Source organism: Callospermophilus lateralis, chromosome 1, assembly GCF_048772815.1.
Source record: "Callospermophilus lateralis isolate mCalLat2 chromosome 1, mCalLat2.hap1, whole genome shotgun sequence".
NCBI lineage: Eukaryota > Metazoa > Chordata > Mammalia > Rodentia > Sciuridae > Callospermophilus > Callospermophilus lateralis.
Window position 1 is genome coordinate 16,026,553 of NC_135305.1, and position 15,805 is coordinate 16,042,357.

The window sequence follows — 15,805 nt, forward strand, 5'->3', positions numbered from 1 at the left end:
TTCCTGTATTATGGCTTATAACATTGACATTAGTCAGCAAGCACTCATTTAATGACCTTTTGTTTTGCATGCCCAGCCCCATGCCAGTTATGCAAAGGGGAGGTAAGATAAGGAAAAATGCAACATTTGTAATTAAGGTGGGGGCATCAAAACACCCACAGATGAGACGGCTGCATAAATAAGTAAATGCATAATATCAAGCCTTGGGGACTTGCGAAGGGAATACAAGTCTGATGGGAATGGAGAGATAGGTTGTGGGGGATTCTTTCTGCAAAAAAAAAAAAAAAAAAAAGAGTTTTAGGCCAGGACATGAAGGAAATCTCAAATGGTTGCCTACTCTGGAGAGCATTTTGTCTTCATGTATGCATATGGGGAGTGGGAGGGTTCAAGGGTAACTGTAAATCTGCGAGTTTAGGGGGAGTGTGGGATTTTTGTTTTCTGTTAAGTTTTCATGGGGAATAAAGGAACCTGAATAGGGGACATGGGGCAGTGCAAGCAGGGACCAACATGAGCAGAGGTACAGATGGCAAAGACCTGGCAGGGAGGAAAGGCAGCCCTGATGGGGAGAGTCAGCAGTAGACTTCGTTGAATTGTTTAGACTCCCCCTGTGTGGACCTACAGACCTCCTGACTTTTTAAAAATTCTGATTAGTTGTATGTGAGGGTAGAATGCATTCTGACACATCATACATAAATGGAGTATAACTTTCATTCTTCTGGCTGTACATGATGTAGGATCACACTGGTCATGTAGTCATATATGTACATAGGGTGATACCGTCCAATTCATTCTACTATCCTTCTTACCCCCAAACCCCCTCCCCTCCTTTCACTCTCCTCCCCCTAATCCAAAGTACCTCTTTCTTCTCTAGTACCCCCTCCCATTGTGAATTAGCATCCACATATTGGAGAAAACATTCGGTCTTTTTTTTTTTTTTTTTTGGTATTGGCTTATTTCACTTAGCATGATATTCTCCAGCTCCATCCATTTACTGACAAATGCCATCATTTCAATCTTCTTTAAGGCTAAGTGATATTCCATTGTGTATATATACCACATTTGTTTTATCCATTCATTTATTGAAGGGCACCTAGGTTGGCTCCATAGTTTAGCTATTGTGAGTTGAGCTGCTATAAATATTTATGTGGCTTCATCACTTAAGTCCTTTGGGTATAAACCAAGAAGTGGGATAGCTGGGTCAAATGGTGGTTCCATTCCAAGTTTTCTGAAGGATCTCCATACTGCTTTCCATAGTGGTTGTACTGATTTTCAGTCCACCAGCAACATATGAGTATATTATTTTCCTCATATTCTCATGAACATTTATTGTTGCTTATATTCTTGATAATTGCCATTCTTATTAGAGTGAGATGGAATCTTAGAGTAGTTTTGCATTTCTCTAATTTCTAGAGATGTTGAATATTTTTCATATATTTGTTGATTGCATTTCTTCTTCTGTGAAGTTTCTGTTCAGTTCCTTAGCCCATTTATTGATTAAGTTATGTTTTCTCTTCTCTTTGTAGGCCTCTGTAACAAAATCCACTTCCTCCTGCCCTACCGATGGCAGATATTCAATTCAGACACTTGGATGGACATTCCGTACATGGAGAAGCTTGAGGAGGCCTATTGTGATCCCAAAACCCACATGTAAGTTGATGACTATACCCTGGCTCATGAGTTCCTCATCAAAGGAAAGCCTAAGGCTAGGTGCCTGCCTAGTGCTAGGGAGTCTGGAAATGTCTGCTAACTCAAGTGAAGTTAACAGTGATGGGATTATTTGTTCAGTGGTTATTTGTCAAGGTGTTCTGCAAACGATAGTGTGGAGGTTGGCTCTTAGTCTTATCAACTTGATGCAGAATTGTTGAAAGTATCAAACGATTTAGAACAAATGAGTCTTTGGGTTCATTTCATAATTTAAAAATATGATTTGAGTAGCCTCATGTAATTAGCAGAAGTTTGCTGTGTGCTTAACTTTTTCTAACCTCTGTGTTTGTGTCTTTTCTCTATCTTGGAGGTAACTTTACCTTTCTGCTAGGTCAGGGCTGAAATGGGTAATACCTGCGTGACCACATTCACCTGTGATGTTCAGAGATAGAAGATGCAGTCTAGTTTTACCAGGAATTTCTTTGGGCAGGATTGGGGGTTGGGATATGCATTCTTTTTTCATCCTCTGCAGAATTGACTAAATATTTGGTGGAGATTCTGTGTTGCTGAATATTGTCACTAGGAGGCAGCATAAGCTATTTTTGTTTCTAGAAACTATATATTTGACTCCCTAGGACAGTTTGTTAACCTTGAAACTATTGACATTTTGGGCCAGATAATTATTTGTTGTGGGGATTTTTTGGTACCAGGGATTGAACCCAGGGGTACTTAATCACCTATCCCCAGCCCCAGCCCTTTTTATATTCTGAGACAGATCTAAATTTTTTAGGTCCTTGCTATGTTGCTGAGGTTGGCTTTGAACTTGTGATATTCTACCTGGCTTGCTCTCTATCCTTGATCTCATCCTCCCTTCTCCCTACCCTACCCCAATTGTGATTACCAAGATTATTTTCAAAAGTCATATATTGTCAAGTGTCCCTGGGTTTAAAATTGGTCCTAGGTGAGATGCCCTGACTGATCTAAGACATCTTTCTCATAGCAGCCATTCTCAAATGTTTTCATCTCAACACTCTTAAAATGTATTGATGATTACAAAGAATTTCTGCTTCTGTGAATTTACAGCTATCATTGTCATATTAAAATTTATTTATAAATCTACTTACACAAATGCAATAATAAACTCAGGTTAGCATAACTAACATTTATATATAATTATATTCATATAATTATTTACTGTTAGGTAGGTTACTACATATAGATACATAGGTTACTACAACCATGACTGTTTTCCAAAACCAAAAATTTATCAAGAAGAGTTACATCATTTTATATATTTGCAAATATCTATAATGCCAGTCATTATAGAAGATGATTAGTTTCTCTAATATGCTTCTTTATTTAATCTATTGTGAGATTCTAAATCATGTAGCCTCCAGAAAACTCCATTGTGCCCTTATGTAAGCCTGCAAGCAGAAAAGCAAACAATCAAATGTCTTAATATAATTATGAAAGTAATTTTGGCCTTATCAGCTCTTTCAAAGGGTCTCAGATGAAACTTTGGTAACTATTAAATAATAATAAATAATTTTCAAAACTGGCTTACTATGAGCCATTCACTTTCCACCTTTTTTTTTTGTACAAGGGATTGAACTGAGGGGTGTTTCACCACTGAGTCACATCCCCAGCCCTTTTTATTACTTTGAGAGAGGATCTCACTTGGTGGCTTAGGGTTTTGCTAAATTGCTGAGGCTGGTTTTGAACTCGTGACCCTCCTGCCTCAGCCTCCTAAGCGACTGGGATACAGGCATGAACCACCACACCTGGCTCCTAAAGTTTTAATTCTGTGCTCTCATTACGGAAGAGACCAGAGTGCAGAAAACAGGTCAATGAAGTGTTTCCTTTACAGTTTTTCTCTCTCAGCTTTTTTGTAGGAAATGATAAAATCAATTTCGAGAATATGACTTGTAACTCGAGTCCCATCCAACGCCTCTCCACTCCTTCATCCGTCACAACGTTGGCCAACTCTGTCTTTGCTACCAAATGGGTTTGGTATTGGAAGAATGAATCTGACCAATGGATTGAATATGGGGAGGAGGTGAGTACCATTCCCCTTGCCAATTGAGGGGGGAAAAATCTATTAATAAAATATTTGAAGTCTACATGCCTGGCCATGCAGAGTGGACCTTGTGGAGGAAGTGGTGCTTTTATTTTTACATAGCCATATTTACATTTTTTTTTCAGCAAGCATATATTCCTATTGCAATCAGAAACAAAAATATAAAGCAGTACTGAGGATTGAGTCCAGGGTCTGGTGCAAGCAAGTTCTATCACTGAGCCCTTTTTATTTAATTTTGATTTTTAGACAAGGTCTTGTTAAATTTCCCAGGCAGATCTTGAAATTGTGATCCTCTTGCTTCAACTCCTGAGCTGCTGGGATTACTAGGCTGTACCAGCAGTTTGTATTTTATAAAAAATACATTATATGTTATATTATTATATATTATGTAATGATTATATAATAACATATTCTCATATAATTATATATAATAGTATAATTATATCATATTCTTATATGATATAATTACATATAATATATAATATACATATATATTAATACAAATCCCTTGTACTTGTGATCCTCAGATTCCTGAGCTGCTGGGATTTCAAGGCTGTGCCAGCAATTTGTATTTATATAATATATTGGTAGTGGTGATGGAATCTATGGGTGCTTCTCCACTGAGCCACATCCTCAGCCCATTTAGAGGGAGGGTCTCCCTGGGTTGCTTAGGGCCTTGCTAAGTTGCGAGGCTGGCTTTGAACTCAGAATCCTCCTGCCTCAGCCTCCCAAGCCACTGGGATTACAATTGAGCTCCACCTCACCTGGCTGTATTAGTCATTTTTAAGGAACCCCTGAAGACGCGAGTCAGCCCTCTTTCCTCACTAGGGATGGGTGGGTCTCACAGTGGCTTTCTATGTATATTAATACTAAATGTACTGAGGCTACTTCTTTGAGCCAGCAAAAAGCAAGAGTGAGAAGCTGGAAGAATGATGGAGAAGATGGGATGGTTAGTGGTACCAGGCGATGTATTATTTTGCCCAAGCAATGAAGCCACGTCTGGTATAGATGGTCACTAGTATCCAGAGTTTATATTCAGATGGACTTGAAAGACTGGAACTAGAAGGTTCTAGGCTGACCCACCGAGGGGACATAGAACAGCAGGTAGAGGTTTAGATAAGCTGAACTTCTGTCCCATGTCTCTCTCCTTTGATGCACAGGGATAAAAAAAAAAAAAAAGAGTGCAGAGAAGAAAGGGGAGGGAGGTCTTAATAGGTAATGAAATCAGAGTGATGATCAAACAAAACGGAAACAAGAGATTATAATGAAGTAAAAAAATAAAGTAAGGAAAGGGAAACGGGGCCTCGGGTTCTACATAGGTACAAATCAGTGACTTATGAATTGACTCTGAGCTGCCACAGCAAACAGAAGCACCATCTGTTACAAAATCCCCTGCTCTCTCCCCAACCTGCGGGGCCTCGGAGGGGACAGCCCGTGTGCCTTGGAGAGTTCTACAGTAAACAGTCCTGCTGTCCATCACTCCTACAGTGCTTTCCAAACTGCCTTTTTTTTTTTTTTTTTAATTAGCAGAAACATTTTATCAAGTGATCTTTTACAAGAACCTAAATGAGGAGGCTGGGCTTGTGGCTCAGTGATAGAGCACTCACCTAGCATGGGTGAGGCCCTGGGTTGGATCCTCAGCACAGCATAAAGATAAATAAAGGTATTGTGTCCATCTACAGCTGAGTCCTTGGTGCTCTCTCCCACCATGGCCCAGGTAGCATCTCTTGGAACAGAGTTCTGCTGAGTGGTGTGGAGAAACCCTTATGATGTTGAACTCTGCACAGATTCTGTAGAAGTGCCTGAGGGAATAGAAATTAGAAACCTGAATTAATTGGCCTTGGTCAAAATAAAAGTAAATTATAAATCTTAATAGTTCTGTGTCAAGTCCTTGCCATTTTTAGTAAGATAAAGAAGAAAGTTTAGAAAACATTTTTTTTTTTTCTGGTGACATCATGGTCCCAGAGACCAAAAAGAACTATCGGTGGGGAATAGATGGTATCTAAATTTAAACTTACATAAGTTTTTGGTAGATTGTGTTCCCTATTAAAACATCAAGAAACTTCTTTGAGCTCGTTAATACAAAATTCTCTAGGAGTTCAGTCTGCATTAAATGCAAACTTTTTAGACTATAACTTTTTATCTGTATATATACAATGTTGAATTCAGATCTGAAACACGTTTTGTATTCATTGAAGATGTGAATAAATTCCTATCGTTTCTTATTCATTAGACTCATCATTATGTGACATTGAGTTGCCTCTTCTGTTATTAAAAAAAAAAAAAAAGAAAGAAAGAAAGAAGGGAAAAAAATCAGCCCCTGGGTTTAGTGTTTTCCCTGTTGGCTGTCTAATTAAAATAGAAATGGCGGTTCTAGGAGATTTGAACTCCAAACAATGAGCAGCTCAGTGTCTCTCATGGCTCTACTTTAGTTCAGATTTTGATCCAGTGTATAGTTTAATGTTTAGAGGAGGAAGTACACTGTGTTGTCTTTAGATGTGCCCTGCAGGTCTTATTTTTTATAACTAATTTTTCTTTCTTATACTGGAGATTGAACCCAGGACCTTGCACATGCTGGGCAAGTGCTCTACCACTGAGCTACGTTCCCAGTCCTCCTCATTTTTTTTTTTTTTTTTTTTTTTTGAGACAGGATCTCACTAATTTGCCCAGGCTGATCTAAGTCTTGTGATCCTTCTGCCTCAGCCTCCTGCATAGCTGGGATTCTAGGTGTGCAGCACCATACCTGGCTATAACTAAATATTTAATGAGTTGGGCAACCGAGAGTACCACTCTAAGAAATTGGGGTGCAGAAATTTTCACTAACAAAGGGTTGGTGCATTTGCTTGGTATGATTTTTCTGGAATTGATTTCCTTTTAGGGAAATTGAGGAGCTTAATCAGGACTTGTATATAGATGGTGGACTGGGAGATGCTGTGGTGTTAGAGGTGATGATGGAACAGTTGGGCTGTTGGGTAGCAATAGAACAGGACATAGTTATAACAGGACAGCGGAGCCTGGTGATCACCGGGTTTGCAGCAGGTGGGGTGTGCAGATGCAGTCGCTCGAAGATACTTACCAGCACCTAGCTAAGCGTGGGCGTTATGGAAGCAGACATGGAAGAGGGGCAGGGGCTCTAGGCCTGAGAGGGCTGCTCAGAGTCAGGGCAAGCTCTAGCTCTGCAAAGCCTAGGTTTCAGGAAAAATTGAGGCACAGGACAGAAGCCAAGACCTGGTCACTGCAACTGAGACATAAATTCAAGTTTTCTGGAAGAATAAATAATTTAAGGCCCAACCTTATTCAATCGTCTCCTCATGGATGCAGAACTGCAGTATCCTAGAACACTCTAGGACACATGATGGCCATTAAATTAATGACAGCTAGAAGGACTAATGGAAGTTGTCACTGCCTGCCACTTGGGAGCATGAGACAACACTGTCTGGTGATTTCCAAAAGGCTAGGGCAAACTTAGACCACATACTTGAAAAGCTTAAGGAACCCTTACGAAAGCAACACCTGGCAGGTGACCTGGACAGCACACAGGTGTGAGAGAGGAGAAAGATGCTCCGGCCTTGAGAGCTGTCTCTGGACAGAGCCCCTCCTGGTCAGCTACTGTATGACCTCCTGATTCCCTTGCGGACGTGCATCAACCAGTGCCTGATGTGGGTGTGGACTGACTTGAAGTCACCCTTGGAGACTTTACCATGACGCACAAACACAAGTACAGTGTGTGGACAAGGCCCAAGAAGGTCAGCATGGTGCCAAGCCAGCTCACTGACTTGATGGTGCTGTCCAGTAGGACAGCCTCTAGCCTCATGTGGTTATTAAATTTACACAAATTAAACTTAAAAATAAAATCAGGACCTCAGCTCCACAGTGGATGGCACTAGTCGCATCTGGAATGCTCGGTGCCACGTTGAGTTAGGCTACTGAAGGAGTTAAAAATAAGCCACTCTGGCATATGGACTATTTTGAGTTTAAGGCACTTGAAAAACAGCAGGTGCAGAAAGATCGGTCTGACCTCCCTTCTCTTTCTTTCTTTTAAAATATTTTTTTAGCTGTTGATGGGCCTTTATTATTTTTTAAATTTATTTGTATGTGTGCCAAGAATCGAACCCAGTGCCTCAAGCATGCTGGGTAAGCGCTCCACCGCTGAGCCACAACCCCAGCCCTCCCTTCTGTTTCTTAAAGCAGTAGATGAAATTCTATTGGGAGGATGATGGCCAGCATCTCATTAAGGGGTTCTTCTTCCTGCCCAGGACAGTCCAAGCCACCCTAAAGCTTACAATCTCAAATAATTAGTAAATGACAAAGCACTATATTTACAGAAAGTGAAGCCCCTGATAGATGTAGTCCATATGGGTTTTGGAACTAGACAAAGGCAAAATGGCTCTGGTGGTTTATTTAAGGGATATATCACAGGCAGGGGTAAGGTTTCAAGGACGGAGTCTTGCTTCCTGAGGTCTTGCAGTTAGCAGATTGATTGACATCTTGGCAGGTCACACCCATCTCAGGTGCTGTGTGGGATCTCAGGAGAGCTTGAGGGGGAAATTCACCTGCTTCAGGCAATCAGTCCCTGTGGGGGGTGCCATGGGGAGTTCCCAGTGCCCCACTTATCCCCTCAGGAGGTTACTATGCACAATAGTCCACACACAGCCCACAGTGGGCTGGTGACAAAATTCCATGTGAAAGACCCTCCCCTACCAGAAGGAGGGTCATGTTCTTATCAAGGGCAGGGCTTGGAGGCAGAGGGAAATCTACAAACTGCCCTGTTAGGCAAACCTCATCCTCCTGGCGACTTCCCCACCCACTTAACTACCCCAGGCCAAGCCCCTTTGTATTGTCATATGTTTATAATTTACTACTCTGTTGAATTCAGCATATAAGTTTTTATCTCTGAGGCCACTTTGGGGTATCATTTCCTTATGAAGGCTTCCCACACCATGTAAAAGTTGCATTAAATAAGTTTGTATGCTTTTTCTTATGTCGGTTTAATTCTAAGGCCCAGCTTTTACCATAAAAGGGTAAAAGTTAGGGGTATAGTTAACATCCAGTTTAGATCAATCTATCTTTGAAATAAAAAAAAACCAAGGTGTTACGCAGAAGATGGTGCGTGACTTGTATTGATCTTTGGCCCTGTTTGTTAATTGATTGGGTTGTGTATTAGCTGACCATTTGTCAGTTTCCTTTTATTGTATAGTCTTTTAATTCCTATAATATGGGACTCTTGTATCTTAAATTATTGTTTAAAGTTAATAAATTCGGGTTATATTGTCCTAAAAAAAAAAAAAGGGTAAAAGCAAGATTTTGCCTTCCCTATAGCACCAAATTGGATAGTACAGAGAACATTTCCATCATTGCAGAATATTCTAGTAAATAGCACTGGTCTAGACCCTACAGCCTGTCAAATCCAAGTGAAGTCCACAGACCAGCAGCATCAACATCATCTAGGAGCTGTTGAAATGTGGAACCCCAAATCCTTCATCATGATCTGTGCTTTTATTAGATTCCTAAGTGACTCACATGTACATCAAAGTTGGAAAGGCTTTGGCTTTTCCAGCTAGGAACAGGGTGGGTTCTACAAAGCTGAGCAGGGATTTGCTAGATACAAGACTTCAGCTAGCCGGTTGGGAAGCCCGTAGCCCCACAGATATTTTTGCCTGACCAACTTAAGTTGGTTTTTGGGTCCAAAAAATGTACATGGTGGGCTGTGGCTGTGGCTCAATGGTAGCACACTTGCCTGGCATGTGTGAGGCACTGGGTTTGATTCTCAGCACTGCATATAAATAAATAAAATAAAGGTCTATCAACAACTAAAAAATACTTTAAAAAATATATGATTTATCAGGCTTATCATCATGGCAGCGATCTCTTTTCCAATCATTCCTATCTCAGTGCCACTGCAATACCACCTTCGTGGCCTGACTTCATTGTTGTATGCTGCAGGTTAGAAAGTTCTAACATCTTCTATCCTTTGTTCTTGCTCCACCTCCTGAAACACATTCAGATTTAATCTCACTTTCATTATGTGCAAGTGTGTGAATGCTCAGACATGCCCCTCCAAAGCTACACGGATGAACTCTGGCCCTTCTCCATGCTGGACATTCCTTTGGATACTTTCATTCTGGTGCCCTCCCTTCTCATCAGTAGGCATTTCCATTAGGGATGAGCAAGGGAGTGGGTACAGCTGACAGCTCAGTAGTCTGCAGTGTCATTACAGGGACTGTATGTTCCTGCGGGAGCTCTCTACCATGAGCTGCTGGCAGGATTTTGCTGTCATTAGTCCCTCTATGTTAGTTCACAAGAAACAAGTGTTTCACCTCCTTTAAATATTGGGAAGCCCTGCTGTTAGGGGCTCACATCCAGTCTGCCCTTGCCTGCTGCACTTGCCCTGGGGTGGGGACCGTGGAAGGGTGGCCTTGCTAGCTCCCTTGCAGCGTCAGCAAACTCCCCTTTACCCAGTTATGCTGTTCAGATGCTTCACATATCCCTGAAGCCAGAGATCAGATCTTGATGTTGCTTGAGCATTCCTCATGCCTTTGTTATATCCCCCGTCAGGGACAAATCCAAGGGAATTTTCAATGTAGGGACTGGACCACAAAAGGGTGGGACTGGGCTCCACCTTGCCACCTGGCTTGGGAACAAGATGCCCTCTTGTTCAAACTGCATGTCTAAAAATAAAACCATTTAAGGTCTAACAGTCGAGATTTCCTAAAAGCCTACTCTGAAGTCTTCACCTTTTTTATTTTTAAACTAGAGCAACAACCAGCCCGGTTCCAACATCGACTCCACATATCTGGAGTCGATGTTCCAGTCCTACCCCAGAGGAGTGGTGCCCTTCCAGGCGGGGTCACGGAACTACGAGCTGAATTTCCAAGGTGAGTTTTTGTCTGGCAGGGTCCTCTGTGGCTTGAACCCAGCACACCTGTACATGTGGGGGCAGGAACAGCCCAGGTCAGGGTTCTTTGTAGCCAGGTGAGCAGTCCAGCGGAGTGGCAGCCGGCAGCAGTGGGACCTATGTTCTAGAGCCCTGGCTCTGGCAAACACCAGCTGTGCAACCCTGATCCTCATCTGGAAAGTCAGAAGTTTGGACTAAGTTTGGGGATTCTTTAGCTCTGTTGGTCTGAGTTTCTGATTCGGGGGGGGGGGCAGTTGAATTTTCAGGTGTTGATGGCTACAATTGAGGTCTTGCGCCTTTGGACACCTTCAGAGTTTTAGAAACTCTGTTCCTTTGAGATTTCATCACTAGATCAATGGTTTCATCCATCAATTTGACTGAAGCCCTGTGCTTTCTGCCATGTTTATTTAAACCACCCCAGAAGGCTCTTCTGGTTAGCATTCACCAGTCTGTCTACTCTTCTTATGTTTAGTAAGAAAACAGGGCAGGAGCTGCCCTCGCTCTGAAAGTACTGCCCTAGTGGCACACTCCTGGGGCACCCCTTGCACGGGGTCAGAAACTTGCCCTTCAGGACCAGCCCTGCAGGTATTTTGGAGGAAGTGTCTCTCACAGGTCCTTGACTTCTCAGGTAGTGCCTGACATTTGAGTTCTGTACCGCTTAGTGTCCATTAAGTAATGTGGTTTTTTTTGTGTGTGTATGTGTTGGGGGAGATACCAGGAATTGAACTCAGGGGCACTTGACCACTGAGCCGCATCCCCAGCCCTATTTGTATTTTATTTAGAGACAGGTTTTCACTGAGCTGTTAGTGCCTCACCATTGCTGAGCCTGTTTTTGAACTCTCCCGATCCTCCTGCCTCAGCCTCCCTAGCTGCTGAGATACAGGTGTGCGCCATCGTGCCTGGCTAGTAATGTGTTTTTTAAGGACCACTATACTGGCTGTGGTGTTGGGGATTGAACCTAGGACCCTGAGCATGCTAGGCAAACACTGTACACTGAACTGTGTCCCCAGCCCTTATACTCACTATTTTGGAAAGTAACCCGACAGCACATTTCAAGACAAGTTAAAATAGTGCTAGTATTTTCATCCCCCCTGCCCAAAATCTTCCTTAGGAAATAATTGAACAGAAAGTGGGGAATAGAATCTCTAGGCAGTGAAGATCTTTATTGAAGCCTTCTCTGTAGTGTTGAAAAAATAGGAATGGCCTGAATACCCGAGGAATGATGATCAAATAAATAAGGGTATTACATTTCAGTGGGTATTAGATAGTTGTTTAAAACTATGATTATAAAAACTGGGTTAGTTTAAAATGGAAAAAGTTTTTAAAATTTGTAACGTGCATAATCACCATAGCAATGCGCCTGTGGACCACAACTGGAAAGCAAGAAGGAAAATCATGATCTTTATGGGATCATGGAATTAAAAAATGACTTACCTGCTGGGTGTTGGTGGCACATGCCTGTAATCCCAGTGGTTCAGGAGGCTGAGGCAGGAAGATCAAAAGTTCAAAGCCGGCCTCAGAATTTTATCGAGATGCTGTCTCAAAATAAAAAAAAAAAAAAAATACAAAGGGCTGGGGATGTGGCTCAGTGGTGAAATGCCCCTGGGTTCAATTCCTGATGCCAAAATAATAGTAATAACAACAACCCTAAAGACTGTCTTTGGTGGTAAGATATGACTCTCACAATTTAAAAGGATGATGGAGAGATAAGAACCAAAGTCCTCGTTCCTGAGTTTACAGCTATTGAGCCAGTTCCTTTTGTTCACCTGGTTCATAGAGGTCAGAGCAGTTTGGGGTGTTCAGGATTGTCTTTTCTATTTCTCTCATTCATCAAATTGGAATTTGAGTGCCATCTGGGTGCCAGACTCTATCCTAGGCCCTGGAGACACAGTGGTGAAGTTGCTCTCTTGGAGCCCACGTTCTAAAGGGGAGTGAGAGTCCATGAGCAAGTAAGCAGATCAGGTAATTTCAGAAAGTGGCAACAGCTTTGGAGAAAATGAAAAGGGGACAAAGCAACTAGAGATTGAAGGAGGCAGGGGGAGAGCACCCAGGATGGGCCAAGGAGGAACCTTTGGAATGGAGTGAGCAGCCCTTGCCCACAAGAGGAGGCGCCCCAGGGGAGGGCGGAGCTAAGACTGAGGCTGGCAGGTGCAGCCAAGCTTGAAGTTTCAAAGAACAGATGTAGTTCTGCAAAAGATGAAAGCAAAGAGAAACCTGGATTTTTTTAAATATTTTTTTTTGTAGTTGTAGTTGGACACAATAACTTTATTTTATTTATTTATTTTTATTTGGTGCTGAGGAATGAACCCAGGGCCTTGCACGTGCGAGGTGAGCGCTCTACAGCTGAGCCACAACCCCAGCCCCTACTCCCCAAACCTGGATTTTTTTTTTAAACAGGAAGCCTTGGGAAAATGTTGAGCAGCACTGCAGCATGACCAGAGTTGCTCCGTTTGCTGTTGTTTGTTTTGTTATACAGCACTTTTATTGAGGATTAATTGTTACAATAAAATGCATGTGTTTCCAGTGTGCAGTTGGCTCAGTACTGACAAATGCCTGTAACCACCATCCTCATCAAGATAGAGAACATTTCCATCAAACCCCCAAAGTTTGCTCCTTCTTCCTTACAGTTGGTTTCTGCTTCCCCTCACTCACACCCTTTACTCCCATTGACAAGCTGTGGCTAGTGTGCTTTATGTCCCTAGAGATTAGTTTGGCCTATTCTGGAACTTGACTCTTGCACTATGTACTCTATACATAGCTGGCTTTTTTCACTCAGATGAGGGCAGAACTCATGTGTATTGTTGCGTGTGTAGTTGTCCTTTGCTTTTTGTTGCTGAATAATATTCCATCACGAGAGAATTTATCGTCATTTGTGTATCCATTCACCAGCTAATGGACATTTGGATATTTCAATTTTTGGTTATTAGAATAATGTAGCTGTGAATATTCATATGCAAGTCTTGGTGTAGATGATAGGTTTTTATTTATCCATATATGTTGAGAAGTGGGATTGCTACGTCATGTAGCAGCCCATGTTTGAATTCATCAGAAATTACCAAACTTTTCTAACATGGTTGTGTCATTTACAGCAATGTGTGGTGATTTAATGTTTTGTTGGTACTGGGGATTGAACTCAGGGGCATTCAACCACTGAGCTACACCCCCAGCCCTATTTTGTATTTTATTTAGGGACAGGGTCTCACTGAGTTGCTTAGTGCCTCACCATTGCTGAGGCTGGCGTTGAACTTGAGATCCCCCTGCCTTTGCCTCTCGAGCTGCTGGAATTATAGGTGTACACCACCACGCCCAGCTGATATACTTTTTAAAAGGATCACTGTTGTAATCTGAACCAGGACTACAATATGCATGAATTGAAAACGACATTTCACACTTGATGTAAAAAAAAAAAAAAATTGATGAGCTCTAACAATCTCTAATGTTTTGTTTAGGGTAGTTTAAATGAATGATGTCATCTTGGTACCCTAGCTCTCTTTCATTCTAATTTTGATTTACAGATTAGCTTAATCCTGGCTGGGCACAGTGACACTCATCTGTAATCTCAGCAATTTGGGAGGCTGAAGCAGGAGGATTGTAAGTTTGAGTCCTGCCTCAGCACTTAGCAAGACCCTGTCTCAAAATAAATAAAAAGGATGTGGTTCAGTGGTAAAGTGCCCCTGGGCTCAATCCCCAGTACCAAAAAAAAAAAAAAGAAAGAAAGAAAAAAGAAAAAAAGAATATTAGATTACTCCTGAATGTTGTTTCACTATTTTGCATTTTGAATCTTTGAAAAAGGACAGTGAGGGATACAAGTTTTTTTTTTTTTTTTTTTTTATTAATCACGGGCAATTTTCACCCAAATCCATACATACACACTTCCATCGTGAATATCTGCTGTGTAAGTAGCCTCTGAAAAGCGAGTCATTTTCTGGGGCTGGTTCTTGATTCTTGTTTGTTTTATTTTTTCTGTTTAAAGGGATGATTCAGACAAACATAATTTCCAAGACTCAAAAGGATGTCCTCAGAAGGCCGACATTTTTTTCTTCCCAGGATGCGAAGCAGATGAGAAGGGAGCCAGAGTAAGTGTGGTCAAGCATGGCTGGCAGGCAGATGTGTGAGATGTTCCTGCCCTGATCTCATCAATCCCTCATGCATCAGGATCCTGTGTTCTTGGAAAACTTCCGCTTGCTTTCCCCTGCAATTCCCTTTTGCATCATGTATGAACAGTCCCTTTACTCATGGATGAGTGGGAGAATAGTAGACCAGAGGACTGAGGGCAGACCTCCATGGTTGAGCACTTGCATAGCATGTATGAGGACCGAGTTTCCATCTTCAGCAAAGAAAAGATGATAATAATAATAATAATATATTATTAATAAACAACCAGGAGGCCAGTGTTTCCCTCTAAGTCACAGGGATTTTAGGTAAGTCTCTTAAGTATCCTGGGCCTCAGTTTTTTCCTGCTATGGCCTACAATCTCAATAATGGCTGGATTAATGGGGATATGCCTAGGAAATAATCAAAAGCACTGTTTTTTGTTTTGTTTTGTTTTTTTGCCATGACTTCTTCTCTGTATCTCTGTTTGTGCTCTGTGATTTATAGAGGATGTGACACGGAGAAAGAGATGGAGAGGGAAAAGCGACAGGATAGTTCTTGAGCAAGGATTTAGGAGAAAGATGACGTTGGTTAAAGAAGTTTTTTTTGTTTTGTTTTAATTTATTTTAATAAACATAATAATTACACTGACTTATTAAAGGGGATATTCAAAGGAAATTTTGCTATAGGGGATTCACTCTAATTGCTCATGAAACCCTCAGTAAAATCTACATTATTCACTTTGAACTAGGATTTCCCCCCCCCACTGGTAATGTGTGGATTTGTCAAACAGGTTTCAAGGTAGGTATAAAATCAAGGTAGTCTGATTAGGTTTCTTTGATTGTAGGAACTGAAGGTATTTCATTAGAAAGGGAAGGATAAATATGAGAGAATATAGAAAATAACATCCCGAGAGAATCCAGGATGGGTTTGGGGCCCAGGGGTGGGAGTTAGTTCTCATTTGCCAAAGAGTCAGAGTCGTCTGGGATCACAGGTCTTTGCCTGTGACCAGGTCAAAGGCTGGCTCTAAATCACCTAAGTTCAAATTCTGCCCACTGCTTATTAGCTGTGGGGATCTGGACAAGGGTTCACTACGT

General features: G+C 41.7%; 1 protein-coding gene across 1 annotated transcript in view; it reads left to right on the forward strand.

Moving 5' to 3' along the window:
- The window catches only part of Zc3hav1 (zinc finger CCCH-type containing, antiviral 1), a 54,958-nt gene that overhangs the window by 28,192 nt on the left and 10,961 nt on the right, over window positions 1-15,805 (forward strand). Inside the window, exons 6-9 of the mRNA XM_076832771.1 lie at window positions 1,524-1,647; window positions 3,526-3,700; window positions 10,476-10,596; window positions 14,590-14,692. Coding sequence (XP_076688886.1) covers window positions 1,524-1,647; window positions 3,526-3,700; window positions 10,476-10,596; window positions 14,590-14,692 — 523 coding nt within the window. The remainder of the gene's footprint in view (window positions 1-1,523; window positions 1,648-3,525; window positions 3,701-10,475; window positions 10,597-14,589; window positions 14,693-15,805) is intronic.